This window comes from Prionailurus bengalensis, chromosome A3, assembly GCF_016509475.1.
Source record: "Prionailurus bengalensis isolate Pbe53 chromosome A3, Fcat_Pben_1.1_paternal_pri, whole genome shotgun sequence".
In the NCBI taxonomy this organism is placed as follows: domain Eukaryota; kingdom Metazoa; phylum Chordata; class Mammalia; order Carnivora; family Felidae; genus Prionailurus; species Prionailurus bengalensis.
In genome coordinates, this window is record NC_057354.1 from 87,674,783 (window position 1) to 87,696,592 (window position 21,810).

Sequence of the window (21,810 nt, forward strand, 5' to 3'; positions counted from 1 at the left end):
CCCCAGCCCATCTAAACTGATCTTCCTCCACAAGCTGTTTGCAAATCCACATGGCCTTTCCCTTCTTAGAAGCCTACAGTATTTTACTCTATTACCTCCCTCCCCAGCCAGAACTCAATTATTCACATGTGTGAGGAATGGTTTCAAAAATGGGAGTTTCCTGTGTGGCTGGATGTTCCTCTACATGGACCCCCTCTCTGGCTTCTACTCTCCTGAGAGCAGGGCAAGCTGGGTGGCCGACAGAGATGGGTCACACACTGGGAAGCCAAGCACGGTAGATTTACTAGGGTAATATCTGCAGGTGAGATAACAGCACATACATACAGAAATTCATGGGCAGAGATGCCACCCAGCACCACAAACACCAAAGCAGAGAGGGAGTGGGGGGCCTCAGGAAGTGGCTTTGGAAAGTTCTCTTGAAAATCCAAGGGCAGCTTTGGTGCTCAGAGATTCAAACAGAAAACTATACAAAACCAACCCATAAATATATATATATATATATATTATATATGTGTGTATTATATATATATAAAATTGCAAAATAAAAGCCCAAGAAACTAATCATCAATCTGCACATCAGTGGCTCAAAAAGTGTTAGCGTAAAGGCAAAACCGTTTGTGGGAATGATGCATGATCCAGGGGGCTGGCATTTTCAGTAGCAGAAAGAGTATTTACATGGAACCCCTATTTGAGACTTCACAATACTAGGAAAAGCTAAACACAGACAATGCATGTACAAGGGAAGACGATTGTCAGACACAGACATTTCACTGAAACCATCCACGGCTTTAGAGAACACGGCACTCTCTACCTAGACCCCCGCACACTCAGCCAGGTGAGCCCAGGCCCTGGACGCCCTCCCCACTTGAGTCTTCCTGGGAGAGGGATGAACACAGTGCTGGACTCGGCTGTAGCATAGATGGCAGGAATTTAAAGGTGGGCTGGACCACGGAGATCAAAGCAGGCCTGGCAGGCATGAGGTGGGGTTGAAATGTGGGGGCAGAGGTCCCCAAAATACAGTCCCGTTTTATAAGAGTTTTGATGTATTTAAATGTGACCCCTCCATCCTTGGTCCAACTGTTGTCCTCCTTTGATTCACTTAAAAAGAGTTATACGAGATGATCTGCTGGAGATGAGAACAGTTTGGGGGGTTTTCTATAGTTCTCCCACCACCCCAAACCCTCACAATGTTTTCTCTAAGCTACTTAGAGGTAGGGACTTGCCATATTGCAGACGGCCTCTTCCTGCCCCTTGGGAACCAGTGGGTGAGAAGAGAAGCTGCCCCACGGGGAAAGCTACTGAGGCTCGGCCTCCAGCCACACCTGTGTCCCCTGTGTCAGTGACTGTGACCAGTTCTCCTCCATCTTCAGGTCTAATTTCTCATAGCAATGACCCAACTTTTGGGGACACCTTGAAGGCAAATGGCACCAAACATCGATTTGGCAAAACCCAAGTACGAACCAATATGAACCATCACTTCCATATTTTTAAGAAAACCCTCAACTGGAGATTCTAATTGTTCCTAAAGAGAGTAACCTATCTATATAAAATGGTGAAAGGAAATTTCTCCACTAAAGAAGGACACCCCACCTGAAATGCCCACGTTGATTCCTGGGTGAGGGTGGCTTCTCACTGAGAGGCTCAAGAGGGTTGGATGTGCCCTGGTGACAGGGCTCTACCTATGCTTTTATTTCTGGCAAAAAGTATGCCACATCCAAGTGGATAGGTTGGCTAGACAGGGCATTTGGCAATAATCACTCTACTGTGTCTGCTCTTTCATATTGTGGCACAAGTGGGATTGCAACAGAGAAATAACCAATGAGCATATTTCATCGGTCAGTTCAGGCCTCTGACTTTTCACATTGAATCATCCCTTTTGGAACAGATGGGGAACAATTGTGGGGGTGCCCTGTGTTTTCTGTGGGAGTGGATTTACCTCCTCCCTAATTTCTTCTGAGACTCTTTGAATGTTATTGTCTTTGAGAGTTTGCTTAGACTCAAGTGGTGAGAGAAAATACAAGACCTGTTTTCCTCTAAGCTCAGAGAGTCAACAGCAACTGTACCAACCAATTCAAGGGCTTATGCTGACCTGTGTAAGGAAAACGAGTAAGGACTGTATGTTTTCTCATTTGTTCAACAAAAACTGAATACTCTTGGCCTGGAACTAGAACATATAAAATACACTTGTGCAAAAGATGGCCTACAGGCCAATGGGAGACTATGTGTATATCCACCCCCATGGATACCTCCATGGAAAATTCCAAATTTCTTTTTGATCTTTTCAGCTTTCAGAAGTAAATCGTGGTGTTGGGTGAATGGTTCTTTCAAATCCATGGTAACCAGAGAAGTGGCCTTACAGTGCTTCTCCACATGTTGACAAGAGTGATAGCCCTGTTATAATGGTGCCGAATGACTTCTGAATGACTGCCTTGCCACATTCAGGAGTGACAGTGCATTAGACACTGGGAGCAGGATTCAAGGCTCAGTATACATAAATCCATAGTATGAGAGCAATGTTTTTAGTGGGGCTCTTACTAGACCAGGGTGCTCATCCAAATCCCTGCAAGTCCCTTAAGAAGAACTTCTCTGTCTGCAGAGGAAGAACCCTATTTTCATTACAGCACTGTTGAGGGAGGCTATTTTTAATCTGTGTGTAACCTGGACAAAGTCAGATAGTTGGGTCACTACAGGCCAGGAGGCCCTTTTGGAGCACAGATCTGGGCTGGAGGCTTGCCTCTTAGCAGAGCTTTTTGCAAAGTTTGAGAAAGGCCACACTGTGTGGACAGTTCTCCCACATCACTGCTGGGTGCCAGCCATCAGCGCACAGAGAGTCACTGGAGCCAATTTGTCTCTCTGTAACTGTCTCCTGCCTCCTGACCTCACTCCAGTCTGTCTTCCCATGGAAACAGCCTCAAAACCTCCCACTGCCCAGCTCAGCCATCCATAACACTGCAGACTGGCTCGTGTTTTCTCATCCCTTTCTGTGGCAGATTCATGACCAGTGGCTTCACTAGAAATGAACCTACCGCCTACCCATTCTGAGCTCCCCATAGATGCATTTTCTCCAGAAGGATACTGGTAAAAGTTTTCAGCCAACTTTTATCCAAATCCAAAGAAAATGGCCTCTCCTCTAAAAACCTCTGGGTTTTTTTGGATTGCATGTCCCCTGCAATAGCACCCAGTGCACCACCTTAAGCCTAGAGCTAAGGGCCCCACCTCCTGCGCATACAAGGGAGGAAGAAATTGGCAGAATGACTCAAAAGCTCTTGTAGCAATTCTGCACTAAGGCAAAATAGACCTGCAAACTGCACCAGGGATTAGCTCTTTGAATATTTCCCTCTCCTTGTTGAAAATCTCTAAGATGCTTTATCCAAAGAATTTTAGGGAAGTAAAATTCTGTGCCAGAAGCATGCTATATGCTATAAAGGAAAATGTAGGTAAGGCAGGCCACCAAGAACGTTTCAGTGCTGACATTTCAGAAAGGCCTCATTTTAAGATCTCCTGTGCCTTCACTGCTCTCCTCCTCTCCAGGCCATTCTTCACCCAGCCGCCAAAGAGATTTTTGTAAAATTCAAGCTTGATTATGACATCCTGACTGTAAGCCATCAGCAACTCCAAACACCCTACATGATAAAATCTAGTTGCACATTTTCTACAGGTTTCTCTCTGATCCAGCCCTTCCCACCTATAAAACAAAGCCTCCCACCCCCTCACACTTTATGCTCTGGCATTACTATATCACTCAGTGGACCTGTCATGGAGCCTTGCACTTCCATGCCTTTGCACATGCTTTTCCCTCATCAGGAATATTCGAACAACCCTTTTGTCTTCCTGGAGAATTCCTCTTTGTCTGAAAACCTAACTTAATCATCACATCTTTCAGGAAAGTTTCTCTGGTCCAGAAGATAGTAAATCATTACTTCCTTATGCCATCTCTGCCCTCTTGCCCTTTTGGTAACTTGTCTACATGCCTCCTACACTTAAAAACTTCCTGTGGGCAGAGACTATGTTTTGCTTTCAGGTCTGCTGTTTTGTTTGAATGTATGAGGAATGAGAAAATGGATAAATGTAAGGTGGACCCATGGCATAAATTCCAAGGATGATGCTCCAGCAAGGCTCTGGCATTTTCACCTATGAGGCCTCATTGTTGTAAAGGGAATAAAGAGAATTTGTTGAATGCAGAGTCAAATCAACATCATCTCTGAGCTACAACCACTTGAACACAAAAAGCTGTGTCAACGGTTATGTCGTCTCCACTCCTAACATTGTTTCCTGCTGATTATTCTAGCTACAATGATTATTTCCTTTTAATGACAGCATAATGCCTGATGCTTAGTGGGTGCTCAACAAAGATGGTGAGGGATAAATGAATGAATGTGAAATCTATTTTTTTAAAGAAGGCATCAGAGGATTGGCTTTTGAAGGCATTTCCCACATCACAGACTTTTTCTGAGGCATACATGCCCTTGACCATTGGCTTGCCCATCACAAGATCCAATCAGAAAGTAGAACGAAGTAGAGGGTGGGGGAGCAGTTAGGAATCTGACTAGAGAGATGCAGCACTGGGTTCTCCTTAGTCAGGTGTCAGTTTCCTTCCTTCTTAAGAAATAGCCCAACTATACTCCGGCCCAACCAGACGGCTCCTGCCTCTCCTTTGTTGGAGGTCCACATTGGCCTCACCACAATCCACGTTTATTGGGAACTTAACGTGTATTGATGAGGGAGAACACGGGTAGTTTTCTGCTTTCATGTCAACTGCTGACATTACACAGTGGAGACCAGTCACAGAAATGGGTCCTGGACTAAAACAACCATCCTTGGGGATTCAAGTTTTCTAATCATCATCAACTGTTAAGAACAAGGCTCTGGACTCAGACTGAGCTGGGCTCAAATCCACGCTCTGATCTTTCTAGCCACATCACCTGAGCAAGTCAATTGTCCTTTTGGGGCTCAGTTTCCTTAATCATAAAATGGGAATACCTCACCCACATCACAGGATTATTGTGATGGTCAAAGGGTGCAACGAATGTAAAGGCTGCACAGTGTCTATACATAGAAAGTAAGTGCCCCAAAGTGGAAAACGATGATTAAGAACTTTCAAAAGTACTTTCACAATCATCAGGACAAAAAGGAAAAATACTCTTTGAAGACACTGTGCTATAAAGAGAATGGATTGTCTATTTTTTAGGAGCCAACAACGCTTATTACTCGATGTCCCATGGAAGGATATGAAAAGGTAGTGCTGGCATTTACAACGAAAGCCATAGCTCTTACTAGGCCCCAGGATGGACAGATAGTGACAGGGTGAGGACACTCAAGCTGATTTCTCTCCTAGATGATTCAAGAGACTTAATCTTGAAGGGCTCATCTCACTCTCCTCTGCTGGACCCAGAGTGACTGAGTCGGAACTCAAAGGAGCCAAGGGTAAGATGCCAGTTCCAGTGTGTGAGCCAGGTTCCAGGTTTGCGGGAAAGTCAGGGGACACCTGACTGCCAGGTAGGAGTGAAACAGGTAGAGCCACATTGCTCCGTGTGTCATGCAAAGCTAGAAAGGCATAGCATTTCCTGTGTTGTTTTGATCCTCCTTGTACAACCCAAAGCCAAAGGAGGATCTAAATTTCCCCAAATTTCTGCCCTGAGCATGAGACAACTTTTCTCTAAGCTAAATTTGGTTTTAGTTTTGAAGCGCCTGAGATGCACGATTCAAATGGGCCGAGTTCCTGGCTTCTTATATTGATTAAACTACTCGAATCCTGTGGCTGACTTGGCTTGCCCTCACGTCTGCCCGCTCTTACAATTCTTCATCCGTCTGTCATTCAGGAGGTTCCATGAAGAAAGCTCAGGGTTAGTGGTTGGGGAAGCATGAGCTAAGCCATCAGCCCTTGGGAACAAAGATTAACTTCTGGTGGAGGGAACAGGTCAATTTGTCTGGTTACTGTGAGCAGCAGAGCAAGGACCCTGTGGGAAAGAGAGATTTCTAAACTGTGACAGCTCCATCAGCAGGAGATTGGATTCCCGCAAGGAAAAGGACCTTTCTCAGGGGAAGCCTTGACCTGTCTGATTTGGTCTGAGGCTGTGCGAGCTTGCAGCCCACTCTGGCCTTCTGCCCTGGGCTCAGATTGGTGGGCAGCAACCTCACAAAGGCGGCCCACAACTAGGCAGTGTTATATAGTGGAAAAAGCACTGGACTAGGGGCCAGGAGACCCGAATTCTAGTGCTGGCTCTGCCACTAACTAGCTGTGTGACCTTGGGAAAGTCACCTGATTTCTCTGGGGCAATTGTAAAATGAGGGGTTGGTTGGGTGATCTCTAAGTTCCCCCTCAGAGTGTGATCCAGGGTCCTATTCTATCCTTCGTTGGCCCTGTGCTTCTAGGGACAAAGTTGGGAGAAGGGAAGGGGTGGAGAGAGAGGGTGCAGATGAGAATGCTACCAATCAGGACTCCACTTTCTCCTTCTTTTTGCTCTTTTTCAGGAAGGACGGGGTTCGGAATTTCTTCTTCTTTTTGGAGGGAGACTTGGAAGGTGAGCCCTCTGGGGACATGGGGCCGCTGGTGACCGACTCAGTTTTGTCCTTAGAGGTATCAACATCTGTGTCAGCATTGGTGGTCATCTGGCTCAAGCCCTTGCTGAGAATTTCCTCTGCGGTCTGTTCTTCCTCCTTCCCGTTGACCACCACTCCTTCTGGCTGCGTTGTTTCAGGCTCTGTGGTGGCTTTGCTTGTTTCTGTCTTAGCACCTTCTAGAAAAAGATCAAAAGACATGACCCATAAGATTTCAATTTCAGGTGACGGTTTCTACCTGGGGTTAACAGAACCATTTCTAAATAATTCTGTAAAATAAGTGTAGAGCAACAGGAGAGACAGGCTGGCATTGCAGGGGGTTGGCAGGTCTGTTACTCTGGGCTATTGTCTACAAATGTAAATAAGGTAATGATGTCCAAATGTGGCAGGGGGCTCAGTGAGGACCAAGTTGAGAACTTTTCTAGGCACAAAATGAAGAGACAGACTCAGGCTATAGGAAAGGGGAGAGCAGTGACACTCATGACTCAGAAGGGGAAGCTAAGAATTGTAACTATTTCAGTTTCCTCAGTGAAAATATGGAAATTACATTTTTTAAATTTTTATTTAAATTCCAATTAGTTAACATGGAAATTACATGTTTTTATAGCCATTTCCTTTTCTGTACCTGAGAAGAACTTTGGGAAAAAAGGAGAATATCTTCCCAGGAGGCACAGAAGGGAAGGCAGAGGGAGAATGGAATCCCTGAGGGACACGGACCCTGTATTTCCAAGATAAAAGGATTAACCGAAGGGGAAGATGAAGGGGAAGATGCATGGTCGGCTCATTCTAGTGGCCACCTGGAGGGAACATGTTTAGATTGCCGCCATGTTTAAGGCCAGAGCTGCTCAGATCCCAGAAAATAAGCCCCCCGGCCCACCTGCCTCCCTTTCTCCTCCCCACCCCCCATCCCATTTCCACTCAAGCTTTGGAATGCCTGGATGGGGAGGGAGGAGGGGAAATTATAAAACCACTTTGAAAAGTAGAAAGGAATTTAAAGATCATCTAACTCAGCTCCTCCCCATTTTACAGAAATGAAAACTGAGTAAAGTAGTAAAAGTGGGCAGACCTCAGTCTCCTGACACCCGTTCTTGTGTTCTTTTCACTATGTGAAACTAAGAGGAGTATATGAGTGATAAGCGTGTGTGTGTGTGTGTGTGTGTGTGTGTGTGTGTGTTTGTAAGTGTGTAAATGTGTGGTGAGCTGTATATGTGTGTGTGAGTTGAGTTTGAGTATATGTGTGTGTTTGTGAATGAGTGTGTGGGTGTGGTGTGTGAGTGTTGGTGTCAGTGAGTGAACTGTGTGAGTTGTGTGAGTGTGGGTGTGTGAGATCTCACACTGGGCATGCTCAACTCTGGGAATGTGAGTAATGGGTGAGGTATAACTGGTATGACTTACAGAAGAAATAGGTGAGGATAGAAGTTTCATGAAAAGACAAGGGTTTTTGACAGGGGTAAAGACTGGAGAAATGTATGGTTGCATGGAAGATGGGACAGATGAGTGTAAATTTGGGGACAGTCAGAATGGGTTAGTTTGACTATGGGCAGACTCTTATAATGAGATCTTTTATAACTTCTGAAATTCTCTGGGCAAGTCAACATCCTCTTTCAGATGACTTCTAAGGACTGTCTTTCTCTTAGTATCCAGCACCTTGGCCTCCTATCCTTCTACTATCTGTGGCCCATGTCCTGTCATCATCCAGCTACTAAATTCTCTAATTCCCTTTACTTCAATGGTCCTCACTCCCCTTCCCTTGCACCATGTGTTCCCATCATCATCACCTGGCAATAGACTTGAAACTTGCCTAGACACAACCTTCTTTCTGTCCACTCTCCTCTCCTCACTTCACCTGCTAGTTGGCCTCATAAACCCTCTTGTGTGGCTAAAGCCTCCCTTGACATTTGGCAATGATCTTGTCCTTTTCTAAACCTATTGTCAATATATCCATTTTACACTTGCGTATGTCATTTACCTTTTTTAAGAAGACACAGTTGGGCATGGTCCCCTCCCAAAATGAATCTGGCTGGCTCTGTGGCTCACAGTGACCAACAGAATGATGAGGAAGTGCCACTGAGCCAGCTACAGGCTGAAGACTTAAGAAGGCCTAGAATTTCTTGCTTTTAGATTTTGGGAAGCCCTGAGCCACTATGTAATAAAATCTGACTACTATAATGGAAACACACATGGAGAGGCCACATGGAAAGGCCCTACAACCACATGGAGACAGAGAGACACAGAGAGAGAAAGAGAGAAACAGAAAGAGAGAGAGACAGAAGACCAGCCATCCCAGTGTCCCCAGCTGAACCCAGTCTTCCAGCTATTGACAAGAGTGCACCATCTTGGAAATTCTAGTTTAATCAAGCTCCCAGATGACTGCAGCCCCAGTGAACATGAATGGAGCAGAACCATCCAGGCGAGTCTAGTCAGCACACAAAACAACTAATTTCTATAAAACCAGCTCTTATTATGCATCATGATTTAATAATTATCTATTGCTGTATAACACCCCCCACCCCCCGCCCCATCCCAACTTAGTGGCTTAAAACAGCAAGCCTGTATTTTCTCCCACAATCCTGGGAACATAGTACATAATGAGAACTCATTCACGTAAGCACATCATAAGGCCCTTTGGTATTCATTTGCAAATTTTATCCCAATAACAACACTATGAGTCAGGAAGGGCAAGATTTGTGTTAGGCACACTCCCCGCCCACCCCCCCCCCCCCAAATTCTGCAAGGTTTTTAAGTAACTTATTTAGATGGTGAAATCAGTAAGTGATGGTGTTGAATATAGGGCTATTTCTTGGCAGGCACAGCCAGTGCTTCCTGCAAGTTTACTGGGGGATGGAGTCAGTAGGGACAGGGACAGTCAGGAGCCAGTCAAAGAGAAGGCAATGACAGAGATGACCAGTGTGGAGGAAGAGGGTTTGCAAGAGTCTCCTTCAGGGAAGCCAATGGGGTAGTAAACAGATGAGGAGGGACACCAAGGTGACTCAGCACCAGAGCATTTGAGAGCATGGTGATGCATGATGACAAATGGAGAAAAACCAGCCCTGATCCAATGGATGAGCTAAATGTGAAAGTGCACACGTAGAGGAGAGGGTCAGCCCTGTCTGCCCTGGGGAGCCAGGCAAGCTATTGGGCCACCTGGCCATGTCCACCCAGCCCTGCTTCACATCGGTCACTTGAGGCAGCTACAACTCTGGCCTCGTCATGCAGAGTTGGCTCTGTCTGTGCTACAGGAAGAGTCTTCAGGGAAGACCTTGACTTTTCCAACAATTCAACCAGGGTATGCCTCTCTGTGAGGGCTCAAATTTGGACCAGAGAGGGCAGGAATCATGCTACCAGTGGGAATGATGTCAGGGGTGGGTAAGCAGTTATCCCACCTGTCATACACCTCTCCTCCCGCCCTCTGTCCCCCTGAACAGCAGAGATTGCTCCAAGGAGCTCCCAGGAGCTGAAATGGAATTACTAGCCTTTGTCCCACTGCTTCCATAAGCCTCCTCTCCAGCTTGGATTTCCCTCCTGCAGTTGGTGCACATGCCCCAAGGGATGACAAAGACATGGTCATTCAGGTCAGGTGCTCTAAACATCTCCATAAGGCAGTTGGTCCCAAGGCCATTCAGGCTCTGGGCCACAACCCTAGAAGAGGTCATGAGCTCCTTGGAGGGGCCACGTATTAGGAACAGGGATGCAGATGTGCTCCTGACGGCATAAGCATTCCCTCAAAGGGAGTGCCCAGGAGCCAGCCCCACTGCCCTTTCACTATGCAGGCTTGTTGCTTCTGGGTGGTATGCCCTGTGTGAGTACAAGTGTGTGTTTGTGCATGAGTGCATCCTGTGTGTGTATATCCTAGAGTGAGGCCTAGCCCATGCATAGCACATATGGACTTGGCCTTGAATTTTGTAGCCAGGAACCTCCTGAAGGCAGAGTTGCCATAGAAAAAGATGGGGAGAAACACATTTCTTTTGAAAAAGTCCTCCCTCCCCCATTGCAAGTGTTGGAGTGAGTTAGTAAATGGCCTCTCTATACTTACTACAGAGACAAGTATTCAGAATCGGAGGAAAGTCCTTTGATGAAGGCACAAATGGGAAGAGAAAGGAAGACATTGTGGAGACAGGTTGACAACACCATGATGAGACACAATGAACACAAACAGGCAGGGGACATCCACTTGGAGCTCTGGCCACAAGCAGATGGGTTTCCTCTGGCAATGCTGGGACTGCACTCAAGGCAGCAATTCACCTCTGGAGGAAGCTCAGGGCTTAGGGGATTCTAGCAGCATCCACACATGTGGTCATTCGACCCAGGAGGGAGAAGATCTCATCAGTCCACCAAGCCCGGCTTGGCGGTACAGCCTTCCCTGGTGAGGGCTCAAGGGACCCAGGGGAGGAGTGTTCATGCCCCAGAGTGATTCCAGAAGCTCATTAAGGACACTTTTCTGATCTAGGTGGTATAGACTATAATAACATCATTATCTACCATATGTATATTATTAATCATTATCACAATTAGATCTTACATTTAAACGTTCTTATTCTTTCAAAGTGTACTCTCTTCCATCGACAACTTCCCTTATATGTATAAGAACCTTTAAAAGGGAAAATATTAGTAGTCTCATTTGACAGATAAGGAAACTGAAGCCCAGAGATTATCTGATTTTCTAAAATTAGCAGTTATTATTAGTTAGTGGTTGAGTTGGGCCTAGACATTAATTGTCTAAACTAGTATCTAATTAAGTGTTTCTCAGCCTGGGCTACACATTAGGTTTATCTGGAGAGATCTTAAAACTCCAGTGCACTCTTCTCTAACCTACCCCTAGCCCATTTAGCTGAGAACTACTGGGAGTGCTGTGGTGGGAACCCAGGCCGACGTCAGGATTTTCAAAGTTCCCCATGTAATTCCAGTGTTGAGATTCCAAAGGTTGAGAATGACATCATCAGCCTTACCCGGGAGCTTGTTGGAAATATATGGTCTTGGGTCCCACCCTAGACCTACTGCAACAGAGTTTTCATTTTAACAAGATCCTGATGATCCCTACGCACATTACAGTTTGAGCACTGGGCTGGTGCATCTAGAAAGACCCATCAGCCAGTCTGAGTTAGTGGTGAAAAGGCTGTGGGCCAATCATTAACTCACTCATCACTGCTCAGACAGGCACTTAAATTGTAAACTGTGTTATCACAGGTTGTGAATGAAACAAGGTTACATTTGGTAATCCCTATTTCAGATTCCCTAGAAATGGCAGATCAGAAAGCTTTTGGGGTAGCTTTTCAACACCTGTTTAAAGGCAGGGTCCCTGCAGTGTGCACCCCTGCCCTGCCTTTCACACAGACCCCTTTCCGGGCTGTGGACATGCCTTCTCCCTCCCAGCTGCACATTGCACTCACCGTCTAAAGACTTGGAGGGAGAGACCAGGGGGCTCTTCGTCTCTGACTTTGCTGGACTCTGTGCTGGAGAAGCAGGTGCAGACCTTACAGGGGAGCCAGGCTCCTCTGCAGTGGTTTCTTTCTCTCCTGAAAATACAGGAAACCACCTCAGGTTAGGGATCAAACAGAGGAGAGGTAGGCAGAGAGAAAACATTTACAAAAATGCTTTCTTCTAGCTGGTCCTCATTTCTCCGGGCTGAAGTTAGCTCCTTCCCCCAACCTTTTTAAAATCTCTGCTACATTCTGGGGGAGGCAAATGGGAGGAGTCAGACTCCTGTCTTGTTTCCTCCACCCAAGCGCATCTGCCAGTGGAACGCTAGCCCTGATGTGGACCTCAAGGCTGCAGGCTTCCTGCCTGTGATTTGTTTACATGTAGCTTATGTATCATTTATCTAATTTTCATGTTCAACCCAAATAACCCCTAGGGATGTAAAGCACCACGTTTTCTATCTACTTTTTCAATTGTCATATTAGAATTCCAAGCAAGCTAGCAAGGGTTTTTCTAGTGTGTGCTTTGTGCCCAGGAGGATGACTGACTCTGGGTGGGGAGGGGGTTGTGGAAGAAGACTCTGCCCTGAGGGAATAAAAGCCTCGCCTAGTGGGCTAAACCAGGAGCTGAATTCTTCTGTGTCTCAGACCCCAAGTGCTCTTGAAACAAAGAGAAGGGATAGCTCAAAGTGGGGGGGGTGGTGCGGTGGAGAGGGACAGAGAGGGCTTTTTAGCTGGAGAGGGGCTGGAGATGGAAGTCTGGATCAGGCTAGCTGAGAGGGGAAACTGTGCCAGGAAGGGACAAAGGCATGAGTGAGAGCCCACAGGCTATCATGAATGTGAATATTTGGGAGTCAACATGGAGAAATGAGCTTGACTAAAGATTCTGAAATAAAGAAGGAATAATAATTTTATAGATTAATAAATATCACTGTTATAATTACCTTATCATACCTAATGTTTATCTGACCTAAACCATACTTACAGGCACTGTTCTTTTTTTTTTTTTTTTTTTTTTTTAAGAAATCAGTAATGTTCTTTTTCTTTTTAAAATATTTATTGATTTTTGAGAGAGAGAGAGAGAGCATGCACACAAGCAGGGGAGGGGCAGAGAGAGAGAAGGAGGGAGGGAGGGAGAGGGAGACACAGAATCCGAAGCAGGCTCCAGGCTGAGCTGTCAGCACCAAGCCTGACGCAGGGCTCATTGGGAGAGGGAAACAGAATCTGAAGCTGTCCATGCAGGGCTGGATGTGGGGCTGGATGAGGAGCTTGACGGGGGGTTCAATGGGGGGGGGGCGTTGGACGGGGGGCTTGAACCCACGAGCCATGAGATCATGACTTGAGCTGAAGTCTGACACTTAACCAACTGAGCCACCCAGGCGCCCCTTAAAGGCACTGTTCTAAGTACTGTGCAAGGATTAACTCCTTTATACCCAGGTGAGAGGCTCAGACAAGGTCGTGGCAACACTGTGTCGCCGTCACCATTAGGCGCTGAGCAATGAGGACCATTCTGTAACTAATAGCATTATGCTGGTTTATGGGGCAGGAAGGGCAAACTGAGGATATGAGAGAGGAGGGAGAGAAGCAAGTGAAGATTGAGAGTGAGAGCAAATGAAGGCTAGCTGGAGCCCCGTGGGCCCTGCCAAGCAGAGGCATGGGTCACAGGGGTACTGGTGGGAGTGAATGGCTGGCGGCTCTGCTGCCTCTCTGGGTGCCCCCAGCTCTCCCTCCACCCTGGGAGATCCTGAAGCACTAGGGAGCCAGGGTTATTTACCGTCAAGTTCTAGTTTCTTCCTCTCCACCTCCTTCTTGTACTCCTCCAGCTCCTGGTCAGTGAGTTGGCTGAAGGGGTTGGGCACAGTCTCCTCTGAGTCGTCTTTGGTATCCGCATCGCCCTTGGACATCAGCTGGCTCTCTGTAGACTGAAAGTTAACCACAGAGTGTGTGTTGCTCTCTGAATGCCGTGGTTGGGGCCCAGGCCCAAGCTTCCTTTCAGACTCATGTGGCTGCCAGCGGTCTTGCTAGGGGCAGCGTGGCATGCAGCTCCTTGGAAACAGCTCAGGGCCTCTGGGTAGGGGTTGTTCATTCCTCCCCACGGCTACCTCACCCCCAAACCTGGGTTCTTTGCAACTACCTGGGTAAATGCAGGGAGTCCACCCTCTGCCCTAGAAATAAAATCAAAGGATGCTCCCAAGCAGAAGGAAGACACACGTTTATTGCAATCCCTCCTGTGGATGCTTGCAAGCCATCACTATGCAAATACAGTTGGCAGCCCAAAGTCAGTTAGCCAAAAGCCGGCAAGCAAAGCGTTGGCTCAAGCCAGCTTCATGCCAGCCATTCCCCACTACACCCTCCTCCCACCCCCCGACAGCAGCACAAGCCACAGCACACAGCAGTAAGTCAAATGCAAAACACACAATGGCTTCAGTGTTCTCAGTCCAAATAGTTAGTCCTGTTTTGCACACAGTCATAAATTACAAGGAGGCCAAGGTCCTGAATCTCAGATCTTCAACCTGCCTGTACTGCAGGTCCCTGGGGGACAGTGGCAACAATTCCTGGGGGGCTCATTGGCTGGACCTTGTGTGAGCTTCAGGAATCCTTTGACCTCTCTAGCCCATGACAAGGTCTAAAATTCAGACCCCATAGCCCTTTCTCCTAATTTGGCATCTTCATTGTGACCTTTGAGAATGCAGTGCTTGGAAGCTGAGGAGGAGTCAGAGTGTGAAACTCGGGAGGTGAGCCCACAACAGCTGGGCCACACCACACACTCCAGGCCACCTCCCCTGGCCTACCAGGTCCTCTGACAATGGGCCTTGGGCATCTTCCAAAAGAGAAGCAGCATTGGCTTATCTTAAGGAATCACAGAGTTCAAGAGAGAATCCAAGACCAGGATCCCCCAAAAAAAGGGATTCCAAGAACATGGTGTAAATCTCAGAGTTTTTAACAGTTTTGCTCACTGTACCGAACTATCACCACCACCACGCCAGTATCATGGGGTGTTTCTATCCTTGCTCCTGTGGCACATTGGGTGTTCCTCATCCTGGCCAGTGGAGGTGGGTGACCGTGCTGTTGCAATGACATAACCTTCACGCCTCCTGGCATGGGCACCCACCTTGTGGGCTGCAGCCTGATCTAAACTATCTCAATTCACTCTGCAGAGGGGAACAGTTCCTGTATTTTCCCCCTTCTTACCACTAAGGAATATGCCATGCCCACTGCTACCTTGCAATGAGTAACAATGATTTTCAACACAAGCCAGAATTATGATCTTCACCCTTTTTGCTAAGCACTAGTAAAACACTGTCTTATCTCAGGCATGGAAACAACTTTATACTTTCTAACTCTATGTGGGTTTGTGTGGGCAACTAACTGCCCCTAACTGAGCACCAGTCCTTATATACATGCCTTCCCTCTGTGAGCACATGAGCATCTTCCCAGCGCTATGGCCTGATGATGCCATATCCACGCACAGAGGCCAGAAACGCTCAGGGCAGGCGGGCCTGGAGCAGCTGGGAGTCACCAGCCACACTCCTGTGATGCCCACTTGCAGGATACCAATAGAGGGCAGAGTGGAGTTCCATGGGTAAGGCATGGAAGTTAGCATCCCTCCTGGGGCAGGCCAGGCTCCCCTGCCCAGTACCCAGAGAGAGCAATTAGACACTGTCCCTGGTCCTCACAGCATCCGTCTTGCAGCAAGAGCACCAGCACCCCGAATCATGGGGGAAGGTGGGCATGAGGACTCAGGGGTCCTGCTGCCCAGCCCCAGGCACTGAAGACCCAGAAGGCAAACACGTTTCCCCTCCAGACAGGGGCAGCCTCTGCTGTACCGGGCTTCGACTCTTCTCAGCGATGACGCTCGCCAGGAGCTGGGATTGAGGCCCCGCTGACTTCACATCTTGTCGGTTTTGTTCTCGAATCTGTGTGGCAAGGGAAGGGGAGAGTGAGCTTGCTGTTCAGTGTCACGGTGTGGAGTTTGGGAGGGAGCATTTGGAAGGCATACTGGTGTCCATCGTGTTCCGTGACTAGGGTCTACAAAGGTCCTTCCAGTGGGGTGGGGGCCTGTCTCCTCTAACACAGTGTGTGCCTTGAAGAGACAGTCTCCATGTCTGCTTCAGGGTGAATGAGTAGTTTATGTAAAATACCAGATTCTCATGCACTCTGAGGAGGTCATTTTAAGAGGTGAACAAGGCATAGTAGCCCCTTGAAGGAGGTCCTCATGTTTTATCGAAGCCCCTGAGAAATTTCTTTAATATAACAGATTCCCGGGGCCACCCCACAACCACTGAATCTGAATCTGTCTGTGGGGAGGAACAGGGGATTGGCCGTGGAATCTGCATTTTAAACAAGCACTGCAGAGGGTCCTTGAACCACACATTAAATCACCATTCTGTGATTTTACCTTTTGGGGGTGGTCTACTACAACTTAAGTTCTTAAAGTAACATGAGAAATATGAGTGAGTGAACTATAAAGCAAAGGTCGAGAAATAAACAGAAAAGATTTTGAAATTTTAAAAATGAGCCAAAAGAAAAATAGCATAAAATTCGTAAAAACTCAATTTGTGGGCAGGTTTCTTAGACATATCTAATGTCTCAAGCAAGTATCTGTGTCTGAGGGTTATTTAGGACCACATAAGTACAGGAGTGAGCACAGCGCTAGAGTATGGCCAATGAATAGTAGCTTCTTCCCCACAAGAGGCATCTGGGGTGTTAAGACAGGTGCACCCTGGGAACTCATCTCACGTTTGTGAGACCTGAGACTGCTCCCTGCTTGTGGGAGAAGCGATGGCAAGGCAAGCAGCTCCCACCTTACCTTGTTCCGCATGTCCAGCACTTCTTGGGGGTCGGTATAGAGAGGCACAAATTGGTTTGGGTTTTCGATCCGTATTGGCATGCCACTGCTGGATTTCTCCACTTCATCAGCCTTCATCCACTGAACACACACAAGGCCAGGTGGGTAAGGCAAAGGAATAAAGTCACCATGTCCTCCCCCATGGCTCACCCCCTGAGATCTGGGCCATGTGGCCTACACGGAAGGTCAGCAGGCCTACATAAAGATGTTCTCTCTTCTTGGGTCTCTTTCATGTCTGTCTGTTTCCCAGAAGAGACATGGGTAACAAACGACCCAGCTGTCAAAGAAGGTCCCTCAGGTCAATAGTTAGTCATAAAGAGCACTGGAGACTAGGGCTCAGAACCTTGACAACCAGCTTTGAGAAACAGGTAGCCACTTGAGCTTCAGAATCAAAGGATTTAATGATTTTTTAATTTGCAGGGCTTCATTTTTTTTTTATGAAGAGCTATTCTATTTGGCTGCTAGTTACTTTAATGTTAATGAAAAATCAAATTAAGAGTGGATGTGTATGTATGTGTATTTGTGTGTGTGTGTGTGTGTGTGTGAGAGAGAGAGAGAGAGAGAGACAGAGAGAAAGGGAGGGGGAGAGAGAAAGAGAAAGAGAAAGAGAGAGAGAGGAGGACAGAGAGAGAAGAGGGGTGGGGAAGGAGAAGACTACGTAATAGAAATTAATATCCCACTTGCCTCTTGGGTTTATATCAGATGTACAGTCCAAATGTTGGATGGCCATGAACTTTGCAGAAGCCCCCTCTGCATGGGGGAGCAAGAAGCAAAAACCAATTGCTCCTAGGTTGTGTGCTGTTGAGAGTGAGGTCCAGCTGTGCCCTGGAGAAATCTGCTCCTCAGGCCCCAAAATCTCAATGCAGAGGTGCAACAAGGTGGCCAGAGATTTTGTGGGCATGAGCAGCTGCTCCCAGATGCCCAATAGGAAGCCCTAAAGGGAAACTGTAATAACCCAGACCTGGGGATATTTGTTCTGTTCCCCCTTTAAAGCTGTCTAGCCCACAGAGGTAGCCAGGCACCCTCCCTCCTGATCTCCTTACTGTGGTCTTGGGCCGGGGGCTGCCCATGCTCCTCTGCACCTCGTCAGCCACGTTGACCCGTAGGTAGGTATTGGGCGTGTTGAGCCAACGGGTCTTCTCCTTCTGCTGTTTTTGGGCATGCTGCCGCAAGGCAGGCATTGGGACCCCATCCTCCTCAAACACGAAGGCTGTGACGGTGGCTGGAATCTCCACCTCACTTTTGTGTTTGGTTTTCTCTTGAACAAAGGGATAGCGGTATGTGTAGCCTGTTCTGTAACCCTAAACAAGACAGAAATAGAAAGAATCACTTACTGTGGGGAAAATGGCCTCCACGCACATATCCCACACACACTTGTCCCTTCTCTCTAAGGGATTCTGTTTAAACCAAAATCTCCGTAATGCAACATAGGCCTTGCTGTTCCTTTTTTGTGTTTCAGAATTGCTCCCTCATCCTGATCCCCCAACATCTTCCTCCCTTCACCCCAACAAGCCCTCTGATTAGAGCTGAGAAAATCCCTAGAATCCTAGACAGGGCTCCTTACTCTAATGTGCCCCAATTTTTCATCTACCCCAGTGGTTCTCAACCCTGGCCACACTTTGGGATCACTTGGGAGCCTTAAAAATGCTGGTGCCTGGGCCCCTCAGAGCTGCTGATTTCCATGGACAGTGGTGCAGTCTGGGATGCAGGATTTCTGAAAGCCTCCCAGATGATTCTAAAGTCAACCCTCATTTTCTCGACTCCAAGGCTTCTTAACTATTTCCTTCTTAGAACTCCAAAATCGGACTCAAAAACATCCCTGCTTCTAAGCAAGACCATATCCCAAGGTGGAAATGAGTGATGATTGGTGAGAACATTCAGTCATCTTGCTTGGCAGCTTCTGAAGCAATAATTTCTTGACTTTGCCTACCTTCTTCCTTTATTTTTTTAAATTAAAGAGGCATTAAGATATTTTTATGATTGTAAAGAAAATATAGACCTATCTAGAAAAATCAGGCAATATGGAAAAACATAAAGAAAAATGGGGGGGGGATGTCTTGGGGGCTCAGTTGGTTAAGCATCTGACTCTTGATTTCAACTCAGGTCATGATTTCCTGGTTCATGAGCTCGAGCCCTGCATCAGGCTCTGAGCGGACAGTGTGGAACCTGTTTGGGACTCTCTCTCCCTCTTTGTCTCTGCCCCTCCCCTGCTCTCTCTCTCTCTCAAAATAAATAAACATTAAAAAAAGAAAGAAAAAAGTGGGTTTTATATAAAAATCTCATCCCCAGAGAAAACTAATAAAAATATTTGTGGCTGTCTCTGTAAACACACACACACAAACACACACACACACACACACACACACACACACAAATACACATATGTAAGTATATACATAATATATAACTATAGAATACATACAGTAATTATATATAACATATATAAAATAGTATATAAATGGGACCATACTGCATAAACAGCTTTATAAGCTGCTTTTCTAGCTTATCAATGTGTTTTTGGAGATTTTTTTTCATGTTATTGAACCTATAAACACACAGAAACCTTTTTTTTTTAATTTTTTTTTTAACATTTATTTATTTTTGAGACAGAGAGAGACAAAGCATGAATGGGGGAGGGTCAGAGAGAGAGGGAGACACAGAATCTGAAACGGGCTCCAGGCTCTGAGCCATCAGCACAGAGCCCGACGCGGGGCTGGAACTCATGGACCATGAGATCATGACCTGAGCCGAAGTCGGACGCTCAACCGACTGAGCCACCCAGGTGCCCCAGAAACCTTTTTTTTAAATATGAAATTTGTTGTCAAATTGGTTTCCATACAACACCCAGTGGTCATCCCAACAGGTGTCCTCCTCAATGTCCATCACCCACTTTCCCCTCCCTCTCACCCCCCATCAACCTTCAGTTTATTCTCAGTTTTTAAGAGTCTCTTATGGTTTGGCTCCCTTCCTAACTTTTTTTTCCTTCCCCTCCCCCATGATCTTAAGTTTCTCAGGATCCACATAAGAGTGAAAACATATGGTATCTGTCTTTCTCCATATGACTTATTGCACTTAGCATAACACTCTCCAGTTCCATCCACATTGCTACAAAGGGCCATATTTCATTCTTTCTCATTGCCACATAGTACTCCATTGTGTATATAAACCACAACTTCTTTATCTATTTGTCAGTTGATGGATATTTAGGCTCTTTCCACAATTTGGCTATTGTTGAAAGTGCTTCTATAAACATTGGGGTACAAGTGCTCCTGTGCATCAGCACTCCCACACAGAAACCTTTAAACAGCTACAGAATATGCCAATGAATGAATATATCATAATTTATCTAACGAATAGTGGTAGATACTTTGTCATTTTCAAAATATTATAAACAACCCTGAAATAAGTATATTTATACATTTAACCATACTATCTATAAAAAATAGTAATTTTGGGGGCAGCTGGGTGGCTCAGTTGGTTAAGCATACAACTTTGGCTCAGGTCATGATCTCACAGTTTGGGAGTTCGAGCCCCATGGAGCCTATTTCAGATTCTGTGTCTCTCTCTCTCTGCCCCTCCACCTCTTGTACTGTGTTTCTCTTTCTCTCAAAAATAAACATTAAAAATTTTTTTTAATAGTAAATTTGTTTCCTTTTCAATATTTTATTTTTATGCCTCCCATTTTAGATTGAGGTCCAATATTATTCTAGAACAATATTAAAAGTGCTGACAGCAAGAATCATTGTTTTGTTTCAAAATTTAATGGAAATACTTTTACTTCTACTTCTAGTGTTTTACCATGATTTATTTTATCATGTTAAATGTCCTCCTGTCTTAACAGCTATATTTATAAGTCGATATATTTTTATCAAATAACTTCTGATACTAAAATGACCAAAAGGTTTTTATCCTTTGACTCATTAATATCATAAAATACATTTAAAAGATTTATAATATTAAACCATCCTTGAATACTAGGAATGAGCCTTCACTTGGTTATTAGGTATTATTATTCAATGTTATGCCACATACTATCTGCTAGTGTTCAGAAAGCATTTTTCATCAACTCAAAGACTGGTCTGAATGTATTATGATCATTATGGTTTTGTGTCCTGTTTTCATCCTCTGAAACAGTTTAAGATGGCACAAGAATTGTCTGTTTCTTAAAGATTTGAAAGAATTCCTGTATGAAACTTTCTGGCTCTGGTGCTTTACTTAGGCATGGATTACTCGGCACACGAATGTTAATGGGAATTATATTTTCAGTGTGGATTGTATTTTTCATCATTATAACGTGGCCCTCATGGTCAGTCTCATAATAATGTGGAGATGGTTTGGAGGGACTGGAGGCAAGGGGAAAAAGATTAATTATCACAATGGCCTGGACACAATAAAGAGGGTCCAAGGTAGTAGCAATGAGGAGGGGAACATGAATTAGATATAGAAACGGTCTAAGGATAGGTTTCATCCTTCACTTCTCTGAGCAATCAATGTTATAGTCTCTTCCTGCAACCAGTACCTCATGGTGCATGCTTTCCTCTTATTCTTCAATTGTCCCCTGTTTATAGGTTGTATCATCAACTAAACTGTTAGCCCCTAGAAGGAAGAACGTCTTAACTTTCTTTTGTATCCTTTCAAGCACACTCCTGGACACATACTGGTTAACTCCTTGCAGGATTGATTCGTTCAATCATTATGACAGCACGTTGTTAGAATACTGCTCACCAGAATAAGGAAATTAGTATATTATGTGTTTTCTACATTAAAATCATGAGATAAGAAAGGCAGAACTAACCACAAAGGAGTGAACTGAGCCACAATATAAGATGGCATCCACAGCCCTTAGAAGGGGTGGCAAAGGCCATCATTTAAGAAGACTCAACTACTATTAGAATGACCACAAATTCTGAGTCAGGTGCCAATCAATGAGGCCTTCACAACTTAACCCTGATGCTGGCAGTTCTCATGCCCACGTTATTGTTCCACTGA

General features: G+C 45.8%; 1 protein-coding gene across 4 annotated transcripts in view; it reads right to left on the reverse strand.

Annotated features, from left to right (window-relative positions):
- Positions 1 to 264: 264 nt before the first annotated feature.
- Positions 265 to 21,810, reverse strand: part of ADD2 (adducin 2) — a 102,901-nt gene continuing 81,355 nt past the window's right edge. For 3 of the 4 annotated variants that reach the window (XM_043603607.1, XM_043603610.1, XM_043603608.1), the window contains exons 11-16: positions 17,865 to 18,122; positions 16,783 to 16,902; positions 15,800 to 15,889; positions 13,747 to 13,894; positions 11,946 to 12,071; positions 265 to 6,737 (exon numbers count right to left, since the gene is read on the reverse strand). In XM_043603607.1, the coding sequence (XP_043459542.1) occupies positions 6,433 to 6,737; positions 11,946 to 12,071; positions 13,747 to 13,894; positions 15,800 to 15,889; positions 16,783 to 16,902; positions 17,865 to 18,122 (1,047 nt within the window). In that variant the 3' untranslated portion in view covers positions 265 to 6,432. The remainder of the gene's footprint in view (positions 6,738 to 11,945; positions 12,072 to 13,746; positions 13,895 to 15,799; positions 15,890 to 16,782; positions 16,903 to 17,864; positions 18,123 to 21,810) is intronic. The other variant, XM_043603609.1, reaches the window with a different exon arrangement.